The sequence below is a fragment of the Meleagris gallopavo genome, chromosome 1 (assembly GCF_905368555.1).
Source record: "Meleagris gallopavo chromosome 1, MGAL_WU_HG_1.1, whole genome shotgun sequence".
In the NCBI taxonomy this organism is placed as follows: Eukaryota; Metazoa; Chordata; class Aves; order Galliformes; family Phasianidae; genus Meleagris; species Meleagris gallopavo.
In genome coordinates, this window is record NC_139404.1 from 119285332 (window position 1) to 119303735 (window position 18404).

At 39.3% G+C, this 18404-nt stretch overlaps 1 protein-coding gene across 3 annotated transcripts in view; it reads right to left on the reverse strand.

The window, feature by feature from the left end:
- REPS2 (RALBP1 associated Eps domain containing 2) overlaps window positions 1-18404 on the reverse strand; it is a 96093-nt gene that overhangs the window by 29943 nt on the left and 47746 nt on the right. For 2 of the 3 annotated variants that reach the window (XM_085211534.1, XM_085211525.1), the window contains exons 10-13: window positions 15766-15835; window positions 13643-13708; window positions 9184-9226; window positions 6877-7013 (exon numbers count right to left, since the gene is read on the reverse strand). In XM_085211534.1, the coding sequence (XP_085067660.1) occupies window positions 6877-7013; window positions 9184-9226; window positions 13643-13708; window positions 15766-15835 (316 nt within the window). The remainder of the gene's footprint in view (window positions 1-6876; window positions 7014-9183; window positions 9227-13642; window positions 13709-15765; window positions 15836-18404) is intronic. The other variant, XM_085211517.1, reaches the window with a different exon arrangement.

Sequence of the window (18404 nt, forward strand, 5' to 3'; positions counted from 1 at the left end):
TATTTGCCATTACTGCTATTCGAAAAAAAGATCCCTCAGAACTGTCACCTTTGTAATTCAATGTTTTAATAAATACAAGACAGTGATAAGCAAGATAGCACGGTTCTACAGCACGAGTAAAATTCTTCCCTATTTATTACCCACGCAGTAGTTGGATTTTACTAAATCGAGACAAATACAATCACAATGAAAGGAAGAAGTCACTTGAAGTAATTACTTTGTGAAATTCACTGTGATTTAAATTCAGCATAAAGAAGGGCACGGCTATTCTAGATTCATCTTGTCATTTCAATTTTGAACCAAAATGTTAATTCAAAAACTGGTATTTATGTTAACACAAACAACATAACTCCCCGATCCTTTAAAAGCTTATCTTTGGTAGCTAAGACTTGCAGATAGCTAACCTCAATAGATATAGGTATTTCCTAGGAAATATAAATAAGTTTAAATAATACAGAAGATAATGCAATAACCGTATCTATCTAGGCTAACTTTGGCAAGTGTTTTAGCATCCAGTTCCATGTACTCAGAAGAGAAAATTACCCTCACTTGTTCTCTGAGCTAGAAATATGACATAACTGAAAACAGCTGAAAATGGTATTACAAAGTAACTACTCAGCCTGGTTTCTATTGTATGACAGTACAGCAGTACTCAGTTCTCCAAGCCCTCTCTCCTACACAAACACATAAGTATTTTATTTGATATCTGGACTAAAAACAGAAATACATAAAATTTGGCTGTGGATATGCAAATATGAAAAAAACAAAGACATCTCAACAGACCTCTACTATTCAGAAATCTCCACACTCAGAAAACAAACATTCCCAAGCCCATACATTCAAGGAAAGGTTGTGCTAGTTGAACGAAGTAAGGAGGGTTTGAGGAAGTAGCAGAATCATCCAAAAGAGGACTCTTGCTACAAAGGCATGAAAAAAAGGTGCTGATAGTGAGTCCTCTGGCACTACTTATCAACCGAGTCATACAATAAAAGTACCATTTTACACTGAGTGAGAATGATAGATATGAAGGAACACAGAAGTGATGTGGGGACACATCTGGATCATGCACAAGAATGCTGATGCACACCAACAAATCAGCTCCCTTGTCTCCCTTCTGTGACCACTACACTGGGAGCAGAGGGGACATTTTCTTCTTTGGCAGCCATAACAAGCCTAGCCAATGCAGGCAGAGGTTACAGATCTGGCTGTAGGTAGGAAAACCTACCTGGAGATGCATCTCCTGGGAGACACCCAAGGTCTGGCTGGATGGGGTTCTGAGCACCCTGATGTTGTTGTAGGTGTCCCTGTTCATTGTAGGGGAGTTGGACCAGATGGTCTTTACAGGTCCCTTCTAACTAAAACCATTCTATGATTTTATGAAAACATATTCCACGCTGTACTTCTGGTAAAACACTAGCCCATTCCTCCCTTTCTAACTACGCATGGTGATTAACACCCCACACTTTGAAAGAGAAAGAAATAAAACTGTGTTACAGGCTGAAGCCCACATCCCCCACAGAGTGACCCCAAGTTACACTGAGGGTTTGCTTACAGGTCTGAGTAAAGTGGCACCTGCACTCCTCATGTTCCTCACCACATGGGGAGCCTCAGCAGGAGAGAAGGTTCATAAGCAAATGAGCACTGAAAATGTTCAGTCTAAAATTCATTTGTAAATAGTTACAGGGCTGTTTTGAAGAATTACAGAGACATTCAATCTGCTTCCATATCAGCATGAAACTACATCGCCTATGACAACTATGTTGTTCCATCAAAGCAAATACTCTTTTCCAAACAAATATCTTTTGTTCTACAGAACTGATAATTAAAAGAAGTTATGCACTTCAGAAATGAAACTAAGTGGGAAATGTTTTCCACACTACATGTATTTAATTATATTTCAGAGGCATCAGTATCAATCTAACAAGCCCCTGACTGCTCTCACTGCCTACAATGGCCCAATTGTAGCTCTCACAGGCTGAAAATGTGATCAAACAAAATGCTGGAAGACAGTAGATGTGTTCTAATCCTGAAGACAGGACCTTCCCCAGCCCAAGGCAAACCTTGGCTTTCTGCTGGCCTCCCCCAGTGCCTGCTCCCCACACCCCAGTGCTGGGACACGAGGAGCCTGAAGAAGAGCTGATTCTGCAGACACCTCCGTGCACAGTGCAGAAAAGCTTTGCTGGCTGCAGGCTCTCAGGGCTTATGTTAGAATCTCTTGCCTGCATCTGGCTAGACAGCAGGCTAGCAGAGAAATGAAGATGTAAACCAGGTCACGCATGTATTTAAACTGACTTTTTGTGTGTGTGCTAAAACCTGCTGTTGTCTTTCCAGGAATGCATTAAACCCAGCCAAATATTTTCTTCATATGTACATAGGCCAAATGCCAGAGATTATACATTCAACAAGAAGAAATACACTGAGAATCTAGCTGTGCTAAATTTCTGTCAGATGCTAACACAAAGACTTCACCATTAAAAAAAAAAATAAAAAAATTGTCTGTCTTTCTGTCTCCTAACATGTCTTAACAGAAATTCTCATGTGTACTCACAGGATGGACTGGCTGGCAATGACCTTCCTCTAGTTAAATACAGTAACAGCCAAACTCTGTAGGCAAAACTCTGCAGAGAGCAGTGGGGTTTGTAAATCCTCTTCTTTAAGACATTGAGACTTTATTGTAGCAACTTGTTTGTGCAGTGCTTGAGAAAACACATCACCCTGCAAAGCAAAGCAAAAAAACAGGGGCATCCTATGACAGCTTTGAGGGAAAAAAACACAGTTCTGCATTAGGCAGAATGCTTCTCTAATGCCAGTATTTTGTAACCTCAGTGTTGAACTCTTTGAGGTTTCTTCAGCATATGGTATATTACCATATGGTAATGGTCTTATTATTATTATTAATATTTTCTCAAGCATGCCATATAACCTGATGAATTATTCTTAGGTGCTTTTTTTTTTTTTTTCTTTTTCCTCTCACAGCTGAGAAGAACAGCTCAGTAAATGATAAAATACAATAGTAAGAGTGGTAAGGAACAGGTTGCCCAGAGTGGTGATGGATGCCCTGTCTCTGGAGACATTCAATGTCAGGCTACAAAGGGCTCTGAGCACTCTAGTGGAGCTGTAGGTGTCCCTGTTCATTGCGGGGTGGTTGGACTACAAGACCTTTAAGGGACGCTTCCCACTCAAACCATTCTATGATTTTGTGAAAATCAGACCAAATAGGGGTCTGCCATAGCCACTGGTTGAATTTATCTGAAGAAAAGAGATTTTTCTTTTTCTGCCCTTTAGAAATGAAATATACCAAACAACGTTCCTGACCACTGATAGCTTTACAATGTAAGAAGCAATACCATAGACCAATATGACCAGTGAGGAACTGAAAATAAAAGTTAATGCTACTAAGCGCTCATACAGGAGCAGATTATTCACCAGACTCGCATGATCAGGATTATTACTGAACAAGAATTAGTAGGACAAAAACTAATGCACCAGAATGGAATTATTCTAATCACATGGGATGTGATTAGATGAAAGCTATTAAAATGGCCGATTATAGTGTCTGTTTTTCTGCACTGACATTAGCAATCCAAAGGATCTAGAAGGGATGGCCTTCCAGCCATCCAAATTCTAGCTGCTAATTTTTATGGCTCAGCTATAACAGAATCACAGAATCACAGAATGGCACAGGTTGTAAGGGACCTCAAGGATCAAGAATCTCCAACCCCCCTCCCCGCCACATGCAGGGCCACCAACCTCCCCATTTAATACAAGACCAGGCTGCCCAGGGCCCCATCCCACCTGGCCTTGAACACCTCCAGGGGTGGGGTATCCACATCCTCTCTGGGCAGCCTGTTCCAGCACCTCATCACTCTCATGGTAAAGAACTTCCACCTGACATCCAACCTAAATCTTCCCTCCTTCAACTTAAAACCGTTTCCCCTTGTCCTACTGTTATCTACCCTTGTAAAGAGTTGACTCCCCTGCTGTTTGTAGGCTCCCTTTATGTACTAAAATGCTGCAATGAGGTACCCCGCAGCCTTCTTTTTTCCAGGCTGAAGAAGCCCAGCTCCCTCAGCCTGTCTTTGTAGGGGAGATGCTCCAGTCCCCTGATCACCCTTGTTGCTCTCCTCTGGACCCTCTCCAACAGCTCTCTGTCTTTCTTGGACTGGGGGCTCCAGACCTGGAAACAGTACTCCTGATGGCACCTCACAAGGGCAGAGTGGAGAGGGACACAATGAGACTATTTTTGAAGATCCAGAAAGGAAGACAAGGAGAAAACAAAACAAACATTCAGTCAAGAGTACACCAGGAAAGTAATTAACTAGCCTGCGGTTAGACCCACATCAGGTTTGATATTTATACCAGCTTGTATTATCCCAATCACCAAGAAACCAAGTACATTGCCATCACATCATCTACATTGAAAATCTTTAATTGTATCTTCCAGTTGCAGATGGTAACTATTCTAACATCATGATTTATACTGTCAGCAGAAATAGAAATGCAGCTTGTTAATATATAAGTGTCTGCAATTTGCCTGACACGTGTGTACATGTCACTTGCCTTTCCAGGGCTTTTGGGTTTAAGGTGATAGTTGTCAGTTTCTTTTAAAAACTCTCTTTTTAAAGCATTTGGCTCCTAAAAATTGACCACTCCATGAAGAGCTGTCTTTAGATGACAAAGGTATCTGAATACACAAAGTGATGAGACTGGAACTTCTAATGAATGGCAAATCCAACAAGGAAAGAAGGAAGAAAGGGCAGTGGTCAAAACAAGAGAAGTGGGAGAAGAAAAAGCATCTGTATAAAGTCTTATTATCAGTAGGATGCTACAGAATAGCAAACATTCAGGGCTTAACATCAGAAAAATGCATGCTCACGTTTCTTCACAGAACAAAGAACTGAAAACACTATTTCCAATACAGACATTTTTAATGAGAGCAAAGCAAGATAAATGCGCTGTGGTATCTGGGTGTATTGGGATGGCTTGATTTAATATTTTACTAATAATGCAAATTTATTTGAAATTGAACAGTTAGTAGGCTATACATTGTTTAACAAATTCTTCTTTAAATCCTCAAAGGCTACATCCACATCCTCACTCAGTGAGTATTTACATTTTGGGCACAAAATAGAAGAGCTCCATTGACTGAAAGACAACCATCCCAAACATTTAGCATTACCACTAGGGCACATTCAAGACAGCAAAAAATTACAGGCCAAGACCTTGCAGGCAAAGGAGGAAGCTGAACCTCTGGGAGACCTTTCACATTTCCGCAATTTGGTAGCACACTATATTTCAGGTTTTGTCATCCAAAAGCCAATTCTCTTTCCAGTTATACATATCTATAAATTTGAACTAAGTACAATGAATTGCTTTTGGATAACCAAAGTACGTACTTCTGAGGGGATTTTTTTTTTTTTTTTAGTTTTTTCTTTTCTAAACAAAATATTGCCTATCCTTAGCTATTTGTCCCATTTCCAGTGATGAAGCCATCCAAAATCTATCAATGAGTTATCCATTCCTTTAGTCATATTCTACAACACTTCCAGTTTGCTAAGTTTCCCAGAAGAAATCATTATTTTACTTGTAACACAGTAACTGTGACTTTCAAGAAGATCCATTTCAAAGCAAGATGTTACTCTTCATTCACAGAACGATTTCTTAGAGAATTTACATTCTCTTTTCGTTTGTGTTCCAAGAGAAACTTAAATCCAAGTTAACTCCCTTGCAGTTATGCATTTTATCTGGAATCTGAGAAGATTTTCTGCCTTATGAAATGCATACTTGGCTCTATTTGTTTTCACAATATGTTTTTTTTTTTTTTTTTTTTGCGTATACTGAAATCCAAATTAGGGGCAACAGACCCCTGAATAGGAATTGCAGTGGCAGATCAGGAATTGCTTCACTGTGTAAGAACAAAACAAAATTTGTTTACTGCTGGTGAGTTTCAGGGTTAGGCACATATAACAGGACTCTTGAGTTCTGACTGATGTTTCCACAAAGAGGTCGTATACAGCAACAGACAAAACTCTTTTTTTTTTTTTCTACTCCAACAGCCACATTAGAGAACCCAGTTAAAACATTCCTTGACACAGTCAGACCTTGGCTTTCTGTGAAGCATAAACATGACCATGTTTAACCTAGTCCTTGAGGCAGATGATTGGTGTGCGCTGCATAAACCTCTGGCCCAATTCAAGGACACTGCCAGAGCTCAGCAGTGCTGGGTGCCTGCTCTCCTGAACAAACAGCTCCTCTTTCCACCACTCGCTGTGCAGTGCAAAAGCAATGCTTCAACATTAAAGCGCTGGAGTATGTTTTGCTTTTATTTCCCTCCAGCCACAACCCTACCTCTTTCTCTCCCCTCAACACGCATCCACATCAAAAGAAATTACCTTTCCTGTTTAGCCAATGAATGGTTTCTGATTGCCCTACGTGTAAGGAAGACTTGAATGTCAAAAACGTTTGCATACAATAAATTTCACTTTCTCCTGCCTTAAACATTCCAGGTTTTCTTCCTGCTTTTGAGCTACAAATAATAAATAGTAATAAAAATCAAATGCACTGTAGTTACTAATGAAAATGGTCTAAGCAGCCAGACTAGTTATAAACAGTTAGTGATGACAGACTACCATATGTTAAGCTTCTCATTATTGTGCCAGAAAACATTATAATCACCTTAATTATGGCAACAGAGTGATTTTTCCCCCTCACTGGTGATGTAATGCCATAAAGCTCGGCCTCTTCTGTTATACATTACTGTCTATAGCATTGAAAAGCATATGCACATATTGTCGAACGTTTGTGCAAACAGATCAATTTGCCAAATACGCAACTAACCTAAATGGTCTCAAAAGAAGGGAAGAAAGCAAACATTACCTTGTGTGTTTTGTTGAAATATTTTGTTCAGATCCAAAGAGGAAGCTCTGGAATGTGATTTCTGTGGCCTTGGAGGTGGAGTAGGGGGCTCTTCTCCCTTTTTCATGGCATCTTCTATGGATGTGCTAGAATAAGACCTATGCAAGAACAGTTAAAAAAAAAAAAAAGCAGAAAATATTTTATTTCAAAATTCATTTAAACAATTACAGTCAATAGTATCTAAAAATACACAGACCAGAACTTGAGTTCATGGTGGAAATCCCTTGCCCTGCTGACTAACAGTTCCTCTTACAACAAGGGGGATTTATTTGTCAACAGGGGGAAGAAACCATGCATGTGGGGAAATGGACCTGTCACACTTAGAGGGCTAATTCTTTCTAAGGCCTACTACAGCACAGTTTTTGGCTCTTCTTGTGAAACTTCAACTGCCACAACAATAACTGTAGTGACTATTTTGAATAAAGCTGGGTTAAAAAATCTCATTACAGTTAAAAAAAAAATATCTCATTACAGTTTCTGTTGCTTTCCCAACTGCAAGGATTGTATTTATACTGGTGTAGCCTCAACTGAACTCTTGTATGCAATATTTAGTCATTTATAGTACTTTAGCTACCCGAATATTATTTTTCATAGTAAACAGTCACCAAATTCAACAAAATCCAGAAAAACTGAATGGATCCAAAGCAATCTAGACTGGTCAATTGTGTGTCTCAGTACACTCTTCTAGGCCATTCCATATAAGTTCATACCACGTAATCCCAATGCAGTACATTTGGTAAGAGCTCTGATTTTGCTGAATAGCATCCAATATTTTTCAGTTGTTGTAGTTACCAGTTTTTCTGCATGATCAAGAGCTTTGTTCAAAATGAGCATTGACAATGCGAGATGTTATACATACTGTAATACATTATGTATGACTGGCAAGACCAAAACCACATTTGAGTAGAACAGAAATAACTCCCACTAATGGGAAACAGATCTTTTCTTGCCAAGCAGGCTGTTGTTAGAACACAGCTATTTAGTTGGACAGACACTTGGCAATGCTGATCCTGTTTCTGATGTAAACTTCAATAAATTCAAGAGGGAAAGCTGTAATTCCTTCAAAATTTACATCTGACACAAAAACCTCTGCTGATAATTTTTTTGTCTTGGTAGAGCTTTGAATTCCATGTCATTATCATTTAAGACCTAACCCAAAGCTCCTAACACAGAAACCTGTGACAATGAATCTCTGCTTCAGGCAGACCTCAGCACCTTGTGCTAAAAAGCCAGGCTCCTGGGGTGGGTACAAGGATGTGCCTGGGGATGTCAAGTCCAACTTCTGCACTGAAGCAGTGACATAAAGTCAGATGTGAGACATACGTCATGGCACTCACGTTCAAGTGGCATTTTTCAAACTTGTTTAAGCATTTGCAATTTTATGCATTTTATGTTTGAAGAACTTTTACATGAATTTTGCATAAAATAGTCTTATGTTTTTTGTGTTTTTTTTTTTCTTTTTCTTATTTACATTCTATGTTTCAGCAACACAACGAGAGAATTTAAAACAGCATAAAAGCAAAAATGGCTGTCAGCAGAAAAATGGCACCCAAGGTGGTTCAACCTTTCTGGATGGAATCTCTAAGAACAGGGGATTTCCATCTCCATTCATTATGTGCAGAGCTGGTCTTCTCTTATTAGCAAACTCTGACAAGCTTATAAGGAAAGAACTCCTGACTGTCTTTTCACTGAATAAGAAAAGAATCTAAGCCCTCTGACAAACCAAAAAACAAAAGTTTTAAGGTGAATGCATGGTCTGACTGTCCAACAGAAGAGCCAAAACCAGTAGATAATCCATTTATACACAGTAGCTCCTGGCACATCTCCCATTTCCTTAGAATATCCAAATCCAGCAGGTGCCATTTCTAGTGCTCAGTTAAGAGCTGACCAGTCACACACTGACTAGTCACAGGCATGCATATGCACAGTAACCAAAGGATGCACTCATTCACACATGAGAGTTGAGCTGCTGGCACTGCATCTGTGCACAGCCACCATGCAGGGTTTAACAGCAGAACAGCACTGAGCCTTTCCCGGAGCCAGGGGGGCTCCTGCCATCCTGCCACTGCCCCATGGGGCAGGGCTGGAGGCAGCCACCACCCCAAGGAAGTGGCCAGGTAGAACTGCCAGGGCCTACAAGCAGAGACTGCAGGGCATAATGCAGTGCTCCTGGGGGCTGCAGCTTATATGGCAACACTCATTATCACACCTCGCATCTAACATCAGAGCAGTGCACATCTTATCTTGAAACAGAAATGAAAGCGGTACCTGGATCTGGGTCTGGCTTTAAGTGCATGAGGTTCCTGAGCAGCTGAAAGAGAAAAGAAAAAAGAACTGCTAGCACATAATATGTTAAATAAGAGCTGTGAGATCACTGTACATTTGAGTTTAGCAAATGTGGATGTGAGAGTTTGCTCATCTCACGTGATTTGTTTTTGCTTCTCTTTCTCCTTTGTTTCTGTAATGTGTCAATGTTCTAAAAATTCAAAAGCCCAAGCATAGTCAGAACTTCATCTTCTGATTTGGCTGTTGCAGAGCAGAGGAAGCAATGGGTCTGACAGCACTGACGAGCAATTCTGGAGGCAGCCATGACAAAAGAGAGTTGGCAAGCAACACAGGAATAACATAAACTTTCCAGAGAAAACATCTTTCTCCTGGTCCAGATATCTATATGTTGTCCCAGATTCCAGAGCACAAACGTTTATGTCCTTCCTAAACACCTCAACTAATTAGTATAGAAGTCTGTGTTCCTGTCACCCACAGCAATTTTTAATACATCAGGTTGAAGTTACTTCAACACAGCAAAGGCATGGCATTTTAAGAAAGGCATTTTAAGGAACAGTAGAAAGTTTTGTAGGCTAAGTGTTGGACAAAAACATTTCTACCAATGTAAAAATCTCTTTATTTTATTTGTGTGAATTCTGAACATCCTGCCACCTCCAGATTCTATGCAATAGGAAAACAGTAGTGCTGAGTTACCTTCTCTGGGAAATTCCTTGAGGCTGTTTCTCAGTTTACATACTCTTTACAAGACTTTGCTGTTGCTCTCCTTGCTAACACAAAGAAATCTTGAGAAAATATATCCGTGTGATTGCTTTCAAATTCAACCCACTGAGAAATCCTCCAGGAATTGCAACAGTATGAGTGATCCCAATGCACTTACGAAGTGAATCTTTGTATTTTCCTGTTGTTCTGCTAATCAAGGCACAACACTTCAGAGAAGCAAGGAGGATAGGTGTCATGGTTTAGGGAAAAAAAATTCTCAGAACTTCTGCTTCCTTCAAATAGGTGCCTGCATCCAAGTCAGACATTTATCATCAGCTGCTGTACAGCACTGCCTGAGAGTACAACAGATTCCCTGAAACAGGGCAGGAGCTCCCTGTGGTAGCAGCTGGCAAATACAGACCTTTTAATGGCTCACATTGTGTCCCTGCATAGGCCTTACACACGAGGCTTTAGGCATACAGAGCACAACAAATACCATATGCCACATGTACAGCCACATGCTATTTCTTAACAAAAGAAATGGCTTTCAGGGTCACACAGCGATAGTTGGTGCTTTGGATGGAATAAACCCAAATGCAGCTGGCAGAGATACAAAAAAAAAACATTTATAAACCATGTTCTATCAGATTATCGTCGCCAGCAAACTGGCTCACAGTCATTCCAGGTTTCTGTGCAACAAACTCTTATTCTTAAGCAATTAAAGAAGAGAGAGGGAATTACCATTAAAATATGCAGTGGTGATAATCCTGCTCTCTCTCTGTCAAACTTCCTGAGAATACGACTGGAGAAGCTGCCTCTCTACAGCCATATGACCCAATTTTTCAAAATATTGCAATTGCTGATTATTAAATTACATACACAATTATTAAATATATGCCATTTATAAATAGGAAGTGTAAATCCTCTCCAAGCTAAGCCATGCTTAAGAACCATCCAATTTTCTTTCTTTTATGGAGATAGTAATTCTGTTCATACTTCTTTTAGAAAGCCTTTCTTCTGAAAAAAAAAAAAAAAAAAAAAAAAAGACAGGTAAAACTGACGTTTTATCTGTCCTTGAGGACATCTTGTTGAGGTAGACAGAGAAACAAAAGGAAGAGAAAGACCTGAAAAGACTGCAAATAAAAAAATATAGCAACATAATATTACTGCCAAGGATTTTCTTTTAAGCTCCTGAAAATCAGGAAATTCAAGGCTACAGTTACACAATATCCAGACCTAGCCTTACTGTGAATCTTTCATAAGGTGAAAAACAATATACAAAACTCTTATAAAACAGGTAGTTCATTATTAGAGTATGCAAACAACAACGTGGCAGCGTTTCTGTGCAGTGTGCTGGCATCGTAGCGCACTCGCTCTGTGCATATTTCATGTGTGAGGTGTAGGTTTGCACACATATATGATATAATCATTCAAGATGATACAAAAATATTTACTCGGTTCATGAGTTTTCCATATTTCTACTGCTATGAACAAATAAGCTTAACTAACATGAAACCAAGACAAAATCAAAGTTGTTGAGTAAACTGATTACATTTATTATTTTAAAGTTTGTATGATTCCTGGGTTACCAGAGCCTGATGAACTCAGCAGCCTGGTCTGGACCAATTAAAATCGTGTCTGATGGTGAACTTACTTATTCACTCAAACCACAGGTGTGTGAAGGTTCCCTTTTTGGCTGTTTAACTGCTTCCAGTACCTCCCCCAGCTCAACTTCATTTTAACGCTTCTAATTATGCAGAATCCACAACTTCTGTCTGTAGCCTAACAGACAACTGGGGCCTCCCTGCTTTATGGGATGGAAACTTGAGTGGAAAACTCTCTTATAAAAGGTGCAAACATGCTACACTGATAAGGAAAACAAAACAAGATTTTTTAGTTTAAATCACCTGCAGTGACTCATCTATCATCTCTTATTGGTGGCATAGACGGAAATTTAAATGTTTACAAATTTGATCCCTTAATCTTCTAGAAGTCCAAGGCCAGCAATGACCTTACACTTGGCAGTCTAAATAAAATGGACAGACTTTCAGAGATGCTGAGCATGTATGGTTTTTACAGTGCCTCCCTTGGTAAGCAAAACCTGCAGGACTGCCAAAGGAGCAGGAGGAGATGCAAGACAGTGGGGAGAAAATGATGGTGACAACGGTGATGTGCAGGTGGCAGTGTTTTATTTTTCCTAAGCATACCAAAAATGGAATTGCCAAAGTGAAAATAAAACTCCTTGAATCATAGAATCACCAAGGTTGGAAAAGACCTCTAACATCATCCAGTCCAGCTGTCCACCTATCACCAATATTTCCCACTAAACCATGTCCCTCAGTACAACATCTAAATGTTTCTTGAGCACCTTCAAGGACAGTGACTCCATCACCTCCCTGGACAGTCTGTTCTAGCAACTAACCACTCTCTTGGAGAAGCATTTCCTAGTGTCCAGCCTGAATCATGGGAGAAGAGGCCGACCCCCACCTCACCACAACCTCCCTGCAGGAAGTTGTAGAGAGAGGTAAGATCACCCCTGAGACTCCTCTTCTTGGGATGCTCAAGGACAAAATGTGGAGGGCAGGGACAAGGGAGAACAGAATTGATTTTTTGAATGGACCTCCTTTTCCCTTCAGAAGGGAGCAAATATGTGTGTCTGTCTGTATAAGAGGAGAAACAGTTGTTCAAGATGGTTGGACTAGGTGATCTTAGTGGTCTTTTTCAACCTTAATGATTCTGTGACTCTAAGAACAAGAGCTGATAGGACACCTTGTAGCTGCCAAGTGTTTGGGAAGAAGCCAGGGGAAAAAAAAAAAGCAGAAAATAAAAAGAAAGAGTTAAGTTGGAAAATGAAGCATGCAGCTGTTGAGCAGCCATGAATAAATCGAGCTGTGAGACAGAACTGCTGTGACAGACATTTGGAGTCAGTTTTCTTAATCAAGGATATCTTCATGAGTAAAAATGTTTATTCAGAAGAAAAAGAAAGTAGGTCCAGATTCTAATTTCACTGGGAAATGTCCAACATTCTTACCACTCCAGGAAAGAGGCTAACAAAGGGGAGGGCAAGGGAGACCTGATGAACTGAACTGAATGCACAGAAAGTTTCTGGAGCAGCTAAGCAGTTTTCACTATGTCATTCCAAAATTAAAATTTTCCAGCATTACAACAAGGAGGTTATATCAGAGCTGGAGAAAGAAAAATTGTAGGTGGTTTTTCAAGGGAAAAACCCCAGAAACAAAAGCTTGTGCTGGTGCTTCAAGTGCCAAAAGGCTATCTACCCTTAAACTTCCTGATGGAAAATGTGAACGCCATTTTATTGCAAAAAAAGAAGTCATTTCAGAATAGTTACATAGTTACTGAAACATTATGTACTTGACACCGGAGAAGAGCTTTTATCAGTAAGATGCTATTGCATTTCATTTGTAATATAAAAAAAAAAACAGAATTCACATTCCTTTCAAAATACTATGTCCAAAATATTTCTGATGCACGAAGAACACACATATGCTAAACAAGGGAAGAAAAAAAAGAACCTTTTGACATCCTGAAGTACTAATCAAGATTACTCATAAAGTAGTAGCCATTATGAGGTAAACGCTAGTTTCAGTAGCATAATAATAATAGAGAAAAGGGATCTTAAAAAAAAAATAGTCAGATTGCATTAATTTAGGTTTGCTCTGATATAAAAATATATGATTGAAATTCCAATGGAAGTAACTCGTGATTTTTTTTTTCTCCTTACCTGTTTTCACAGTCAAGTGCTGAAATTCCTTTGGTATCGCTTTGACAGCAGTGCTTACTTTAAGAGCTTGTTAAAAAAAGAAAGAAAATTAAATATGTACAGATCATATTTTTAGGTATCAGCTCTGAGAATGCAGTACTAGAACAGTATCCGTTGGAATGCTCAATAAAGCCAAACATACATGAAGAGAAACCATCAACAGCAAAACAGTCTCAGAACACCAAATATCTTAACAGTATTCATAAGAGCCAAAAAGTCAAGAATAGAAAGGCCTATGCCCAACTTGCCAAATAATCCCTAATTTGAGGACTTGATGTCTGAACAAAGGAAGGACACCAGCAACACTTGACAGATCTGGGACTCACCTCTCTGAAGGTACAAACCCAGAAATCCAGGGCACAGCAGAGACAACTGCTTTTGGCAACTGAAGCCTCATATGCTTGCCCCAGGAGATGTCAAATAGCATTGATAGAGACAGGATTAAAATTCAAGAAACCACAATTTTTTGTGCTTTTCCTATCTTACCGATGTCTACGCATCCTTTATTAATTGCTTTCTCAAGTGTTCTTCATACACTAGCATATTTTAATGCATGTAATACACTGTATTATAAATGACCACTTTTACAGAAATCTCTCATCTTCATCTGCCTTTATCAAAGAAAACATGGGACCAGTCTGGTTCTCAGATCAAGTTCTATTTTCATGATTTCCACACTTAACTATATCATAACCTGATACTGTAGTGGAGCTAATCTACTTGTATCATTTTGAAAATGAAGGAAAATTTGCTCCTGCAGTCCTGATCTGCAGATTCTTCTCGTCTGGGAACAACAACTCAGCCAGGAAAGCAATGTGTTCTTTCATTTGCTGGAATAGCAATAAATGGTAAAATGAGAAAGCATTTGTTCTTTGGCTGACAAGGTAGGAATCTGTCATAAAAACAGCAAGCCCTCAGCCAAAATGGACCACATGAATTGGAGTAGCTTCTCATCAGACTTAACACACCACCAGCCCAGAGCAAAGAACAAGTTCTTTGTTTCTTCTCCTATCACGGAAGAAAACGAATTCATCAAGTAAAAGTTAGATCTTCTGTAGATGTTTGAAAGTAATAACCTCCACAGTTCAATTCCTGGTCATATGCATTATGATTTTTACAGTGTAACAGATCTCATCAACAAAACATGAGTTTCTTGGAATACACTGACTTATCCAAGTGTTTTACAAACATACATTGATTTTGTAAACTTTTCTTAAACCAAGGAATATAAGAAATCTGCCAAACTTGGTCACACCTGCTTTAGAATGTCATTCAGGAATGTGGACAACCTGGTCTCAAGGCTCTGATGAGGACAGCTGAAAGTCAAGATCTACTTCTTTTTTCTCTCTCTTTTTTTTTTTTTTTAATGAATATATTATCTGCAGCTCTGAGAATCAGGCAAGAAAATACCTACAAATGTTTCATTTCCACAGCTGAGGGACAAGGACAGCAAGTGAGAACCTGAAAGGTCAGGGATAAAGAATAAAAAAGGCAATGACCATGCTATGATCCAGGGCTGATTCTGGAAGTCCTGAGCTGCTGCTTGTAAAAAGTAAAAAAATCTTCAGTTTCACTTGGTTTGCTCCCAGACTCCAAATGGCATTAATGAATCTTTTCCAGTTTGTCCAAAATGTTTGCTTCACAAGACAATAAAGGGTTGTGGTTATTTTTTGTTAGGTTGTTGTTGCTTCATTCAGAATAAAAACTGATTTTGAAATGTTGCAATTTTCTGCAAAAAAAGTAAATCCAAAACTTGGTACAATCCAGCCTCTACTCTACAAAATCTCAGTTAATGACAATTACAACTCTGTTGAAATAAGAAGTGCAACATTACCTGCCTTAGGACTAGACCTATTTTAACAGGCGTATTTCATACAGTTCACGTGGGATAGTTAATTACGGAGCAAACCTATTCATTTATTTTTCTTCACATCAGCTGCTGTCAATGACCTGTCTTTTTATATCTACAGCAAAACATAACCAGCCTGGAAATCAAACATATGATTGTTTCTGTCAGCATATACATGGAATTATTAATTAACATGTGGAACTTAAGTGGAAAAAAAAAAAAATTATTTGAATACCTTGTTTGTCATCTTTGCTCGTATCTTTTTTCAAGGCAGAGTTATCAGGTACCTCTTCAGCTGATGTCTTCTTAAAGAGAGAAGATCACTTATTATAATAAGTGATAGTCATATAATAGTCAGAGCAGACACACACAGTCAAATATTTAAGAACGCAGACAGACATGAATAAAGGTGATTTTCTCTCTTGCATCAAGATAGGCTTTATACGATAAAGAAGCAGGGAAGATCTTTAAAAAGATAGCTATGACTCTCTGCTTTTAAAGGTACACCAGTTTCACACCTGAAATTAGTTAAAGAAGCAATTCATCACAATTAAATCACAAGGAACTAAAGATTATATGCAAAGAGAGACTTCCCAAAACAGAGCAATGTCATTCTGTGTTTTCTTTTTTCCTCCAGGTATAACTCCTGTATTAGGTCTGAAGAAACCTTCTCCAGCCCTTTCAACAGAGTTAGTCTCCATCTGAACGTTCTATTTGGTGAAAACACAAGGTGGACAGCACAGTCCAGTAGTTCTGTATCTAAAGCATTCTCACTGAGGTGGCTAATTCTTGGACTACTTCCATCTTTCAACACGCACTTACTGAAAACAGAAAAATGATTTCATTAGCATGTCTGCTATAGCCTCTAATGGGAAAACAGGAATCATAGAGTCATAGAATCATAGAATCATAGAATGGCCCGGGTTGAAAAGGACATTAAAGATCAACTAGTTTCAACCCCCCTGCTATGTGCAGGGTCACCAACCACCAGACCAGGCTGCCCAGAGCCACATCCAGCCTGGCCTTGAATGCCTCCAGGGATGGGGCATCTACAACCTCCTTGGACAACCTGTTCCAATGCATCACCACGCTCTGTGTAAAAAACTTCCTCCTCACATCTAACCTAAACCTCTTCTGTCTCAGTTTAAATCCATTCCCCCTTGTCCTATCACTATCTGCTCTCATAAACAGCCATTTCCCCTCCTGTTTATACACTCCCTTCAAGTATTGAAAGAACATAATGAGGACTCCCAAGAGCCTCCACTTTTCCAAGCTAAACAATCCCAGTTTCCTCAACCTTTCCTCATAGGAGAGATGCTCCAGCCCTCTGATCATCTTAGTGGCCCTCCTCTGGACCTGCTTCCAAGCACTCCATGTCATTCCTGTACTGAGGGCTCCAGGCCTGGATGCAGTACTGCAGATGGGGCCCCACAAGAGCCGAGTAGATGGGGACAATCACCTTCCTTTTCCTGCTGGCCACCCCTTTTTTACTGCAGCTCAGAACACAATTGGCCTTCCGGGCTGCAAGCGCACACTGCTGGCTCATGTCCAGCTTCTCATCTACCAGGACCCCCACGTCCTTCTCTGCAGGGCTGCTCTCAAGGGGTACTCCTTAGCTGTTTCAGCAGCAACTTATAATGTAGGCATTTGCGGCTCTTCTAACTTCTGCTGTGTAGCATACTGAGAAGGAAGTAGGAACAAATTCTGCAATCAATATCAATAAGAACAACTCTGTGGCCAAAACAACAATAAAACAAATGTCAGAAACCCCACACTTCTCCAAATATTAAGTTAATGCTAGGTTTGATTTTTTCCTAGGGAGCACACATCAGGTTACAATCCATTGTGCAAAAATAATAAGAAACACAGATCTTGCAGACATGAAAAAAAAGAACAAAAAACACCTCCAGAGTAAATTGTCATGAGATCTATTTTATAAAATTGCATATGTGACTCTCTAATGATTTGAGGAAGCAGCACTGCAAACACACAGATTGAGGACTCTGAAAACATTTGAGCAAAGCACTTGACATCCCTAGCTAGCCATGACACTCTAAATATTAAAGTCAGTGCTACAAGAAAGTAAAGCAAAAAGGTCACCAACTGGCTAGGCAACAGAGCTTGTCACATATAAGAGAACCAGTGGCTCTTGATCTTCACAGACTGCTTCAAAGCAGATAAAAAAACCAAGAACATTGGGAAGATGAGGCACAGAAGCAATTCAGAGTTGAATATTTCAGGATTGCCAGATTCCTATTATGATTGAGATTCATCTTTTTATGTTAGGATTTATAATCCAAGTGCATGGTAAATAGCAACTATTGGCGCTGCTATAGCATGGGAGTGGATGACACTTGACACTAGTCTCTCTCTTGGTTTTATTAGTTGTTAAGAGTGTCAGACTAAAGATCTAACTCAGTGAATGTTTGAATCGACTGAATGATTCTCACAAAATTCAATGAATAGTAAGTATGACATTTCTGAGGGAGCTTAGAGCAACCTCAGCCAGTCGTTTTATGCCTATAGTGAGAAATCTTTTATCTTATCTTTAAGCTTTTGGCAATGAGAAGGCTTATGGAAAGGAGCCAAAAGAGTGGGAAGAGAAAAAAAAAATAAATCAAAAAAACAAAAGAATCAGAGTGAGAGACAAAAACTTAAAAATAAAAAAAGAAGGCAAAAACAGTCACTCTTATCTTTCTTGAACATATCGTTACCAGTATTTCTACATTTTTTGAGTTTAACAAAGCCTGATGTTCAAATGACGTCTGCTGACATTATCTTCTTTATAAATACAGTAAAGAATCATATCCAATTTACTGTAGTGCTGTAGTTCAGCAGCCACAGTAAAAATGGTCTTCTGAAATTAAACAGACA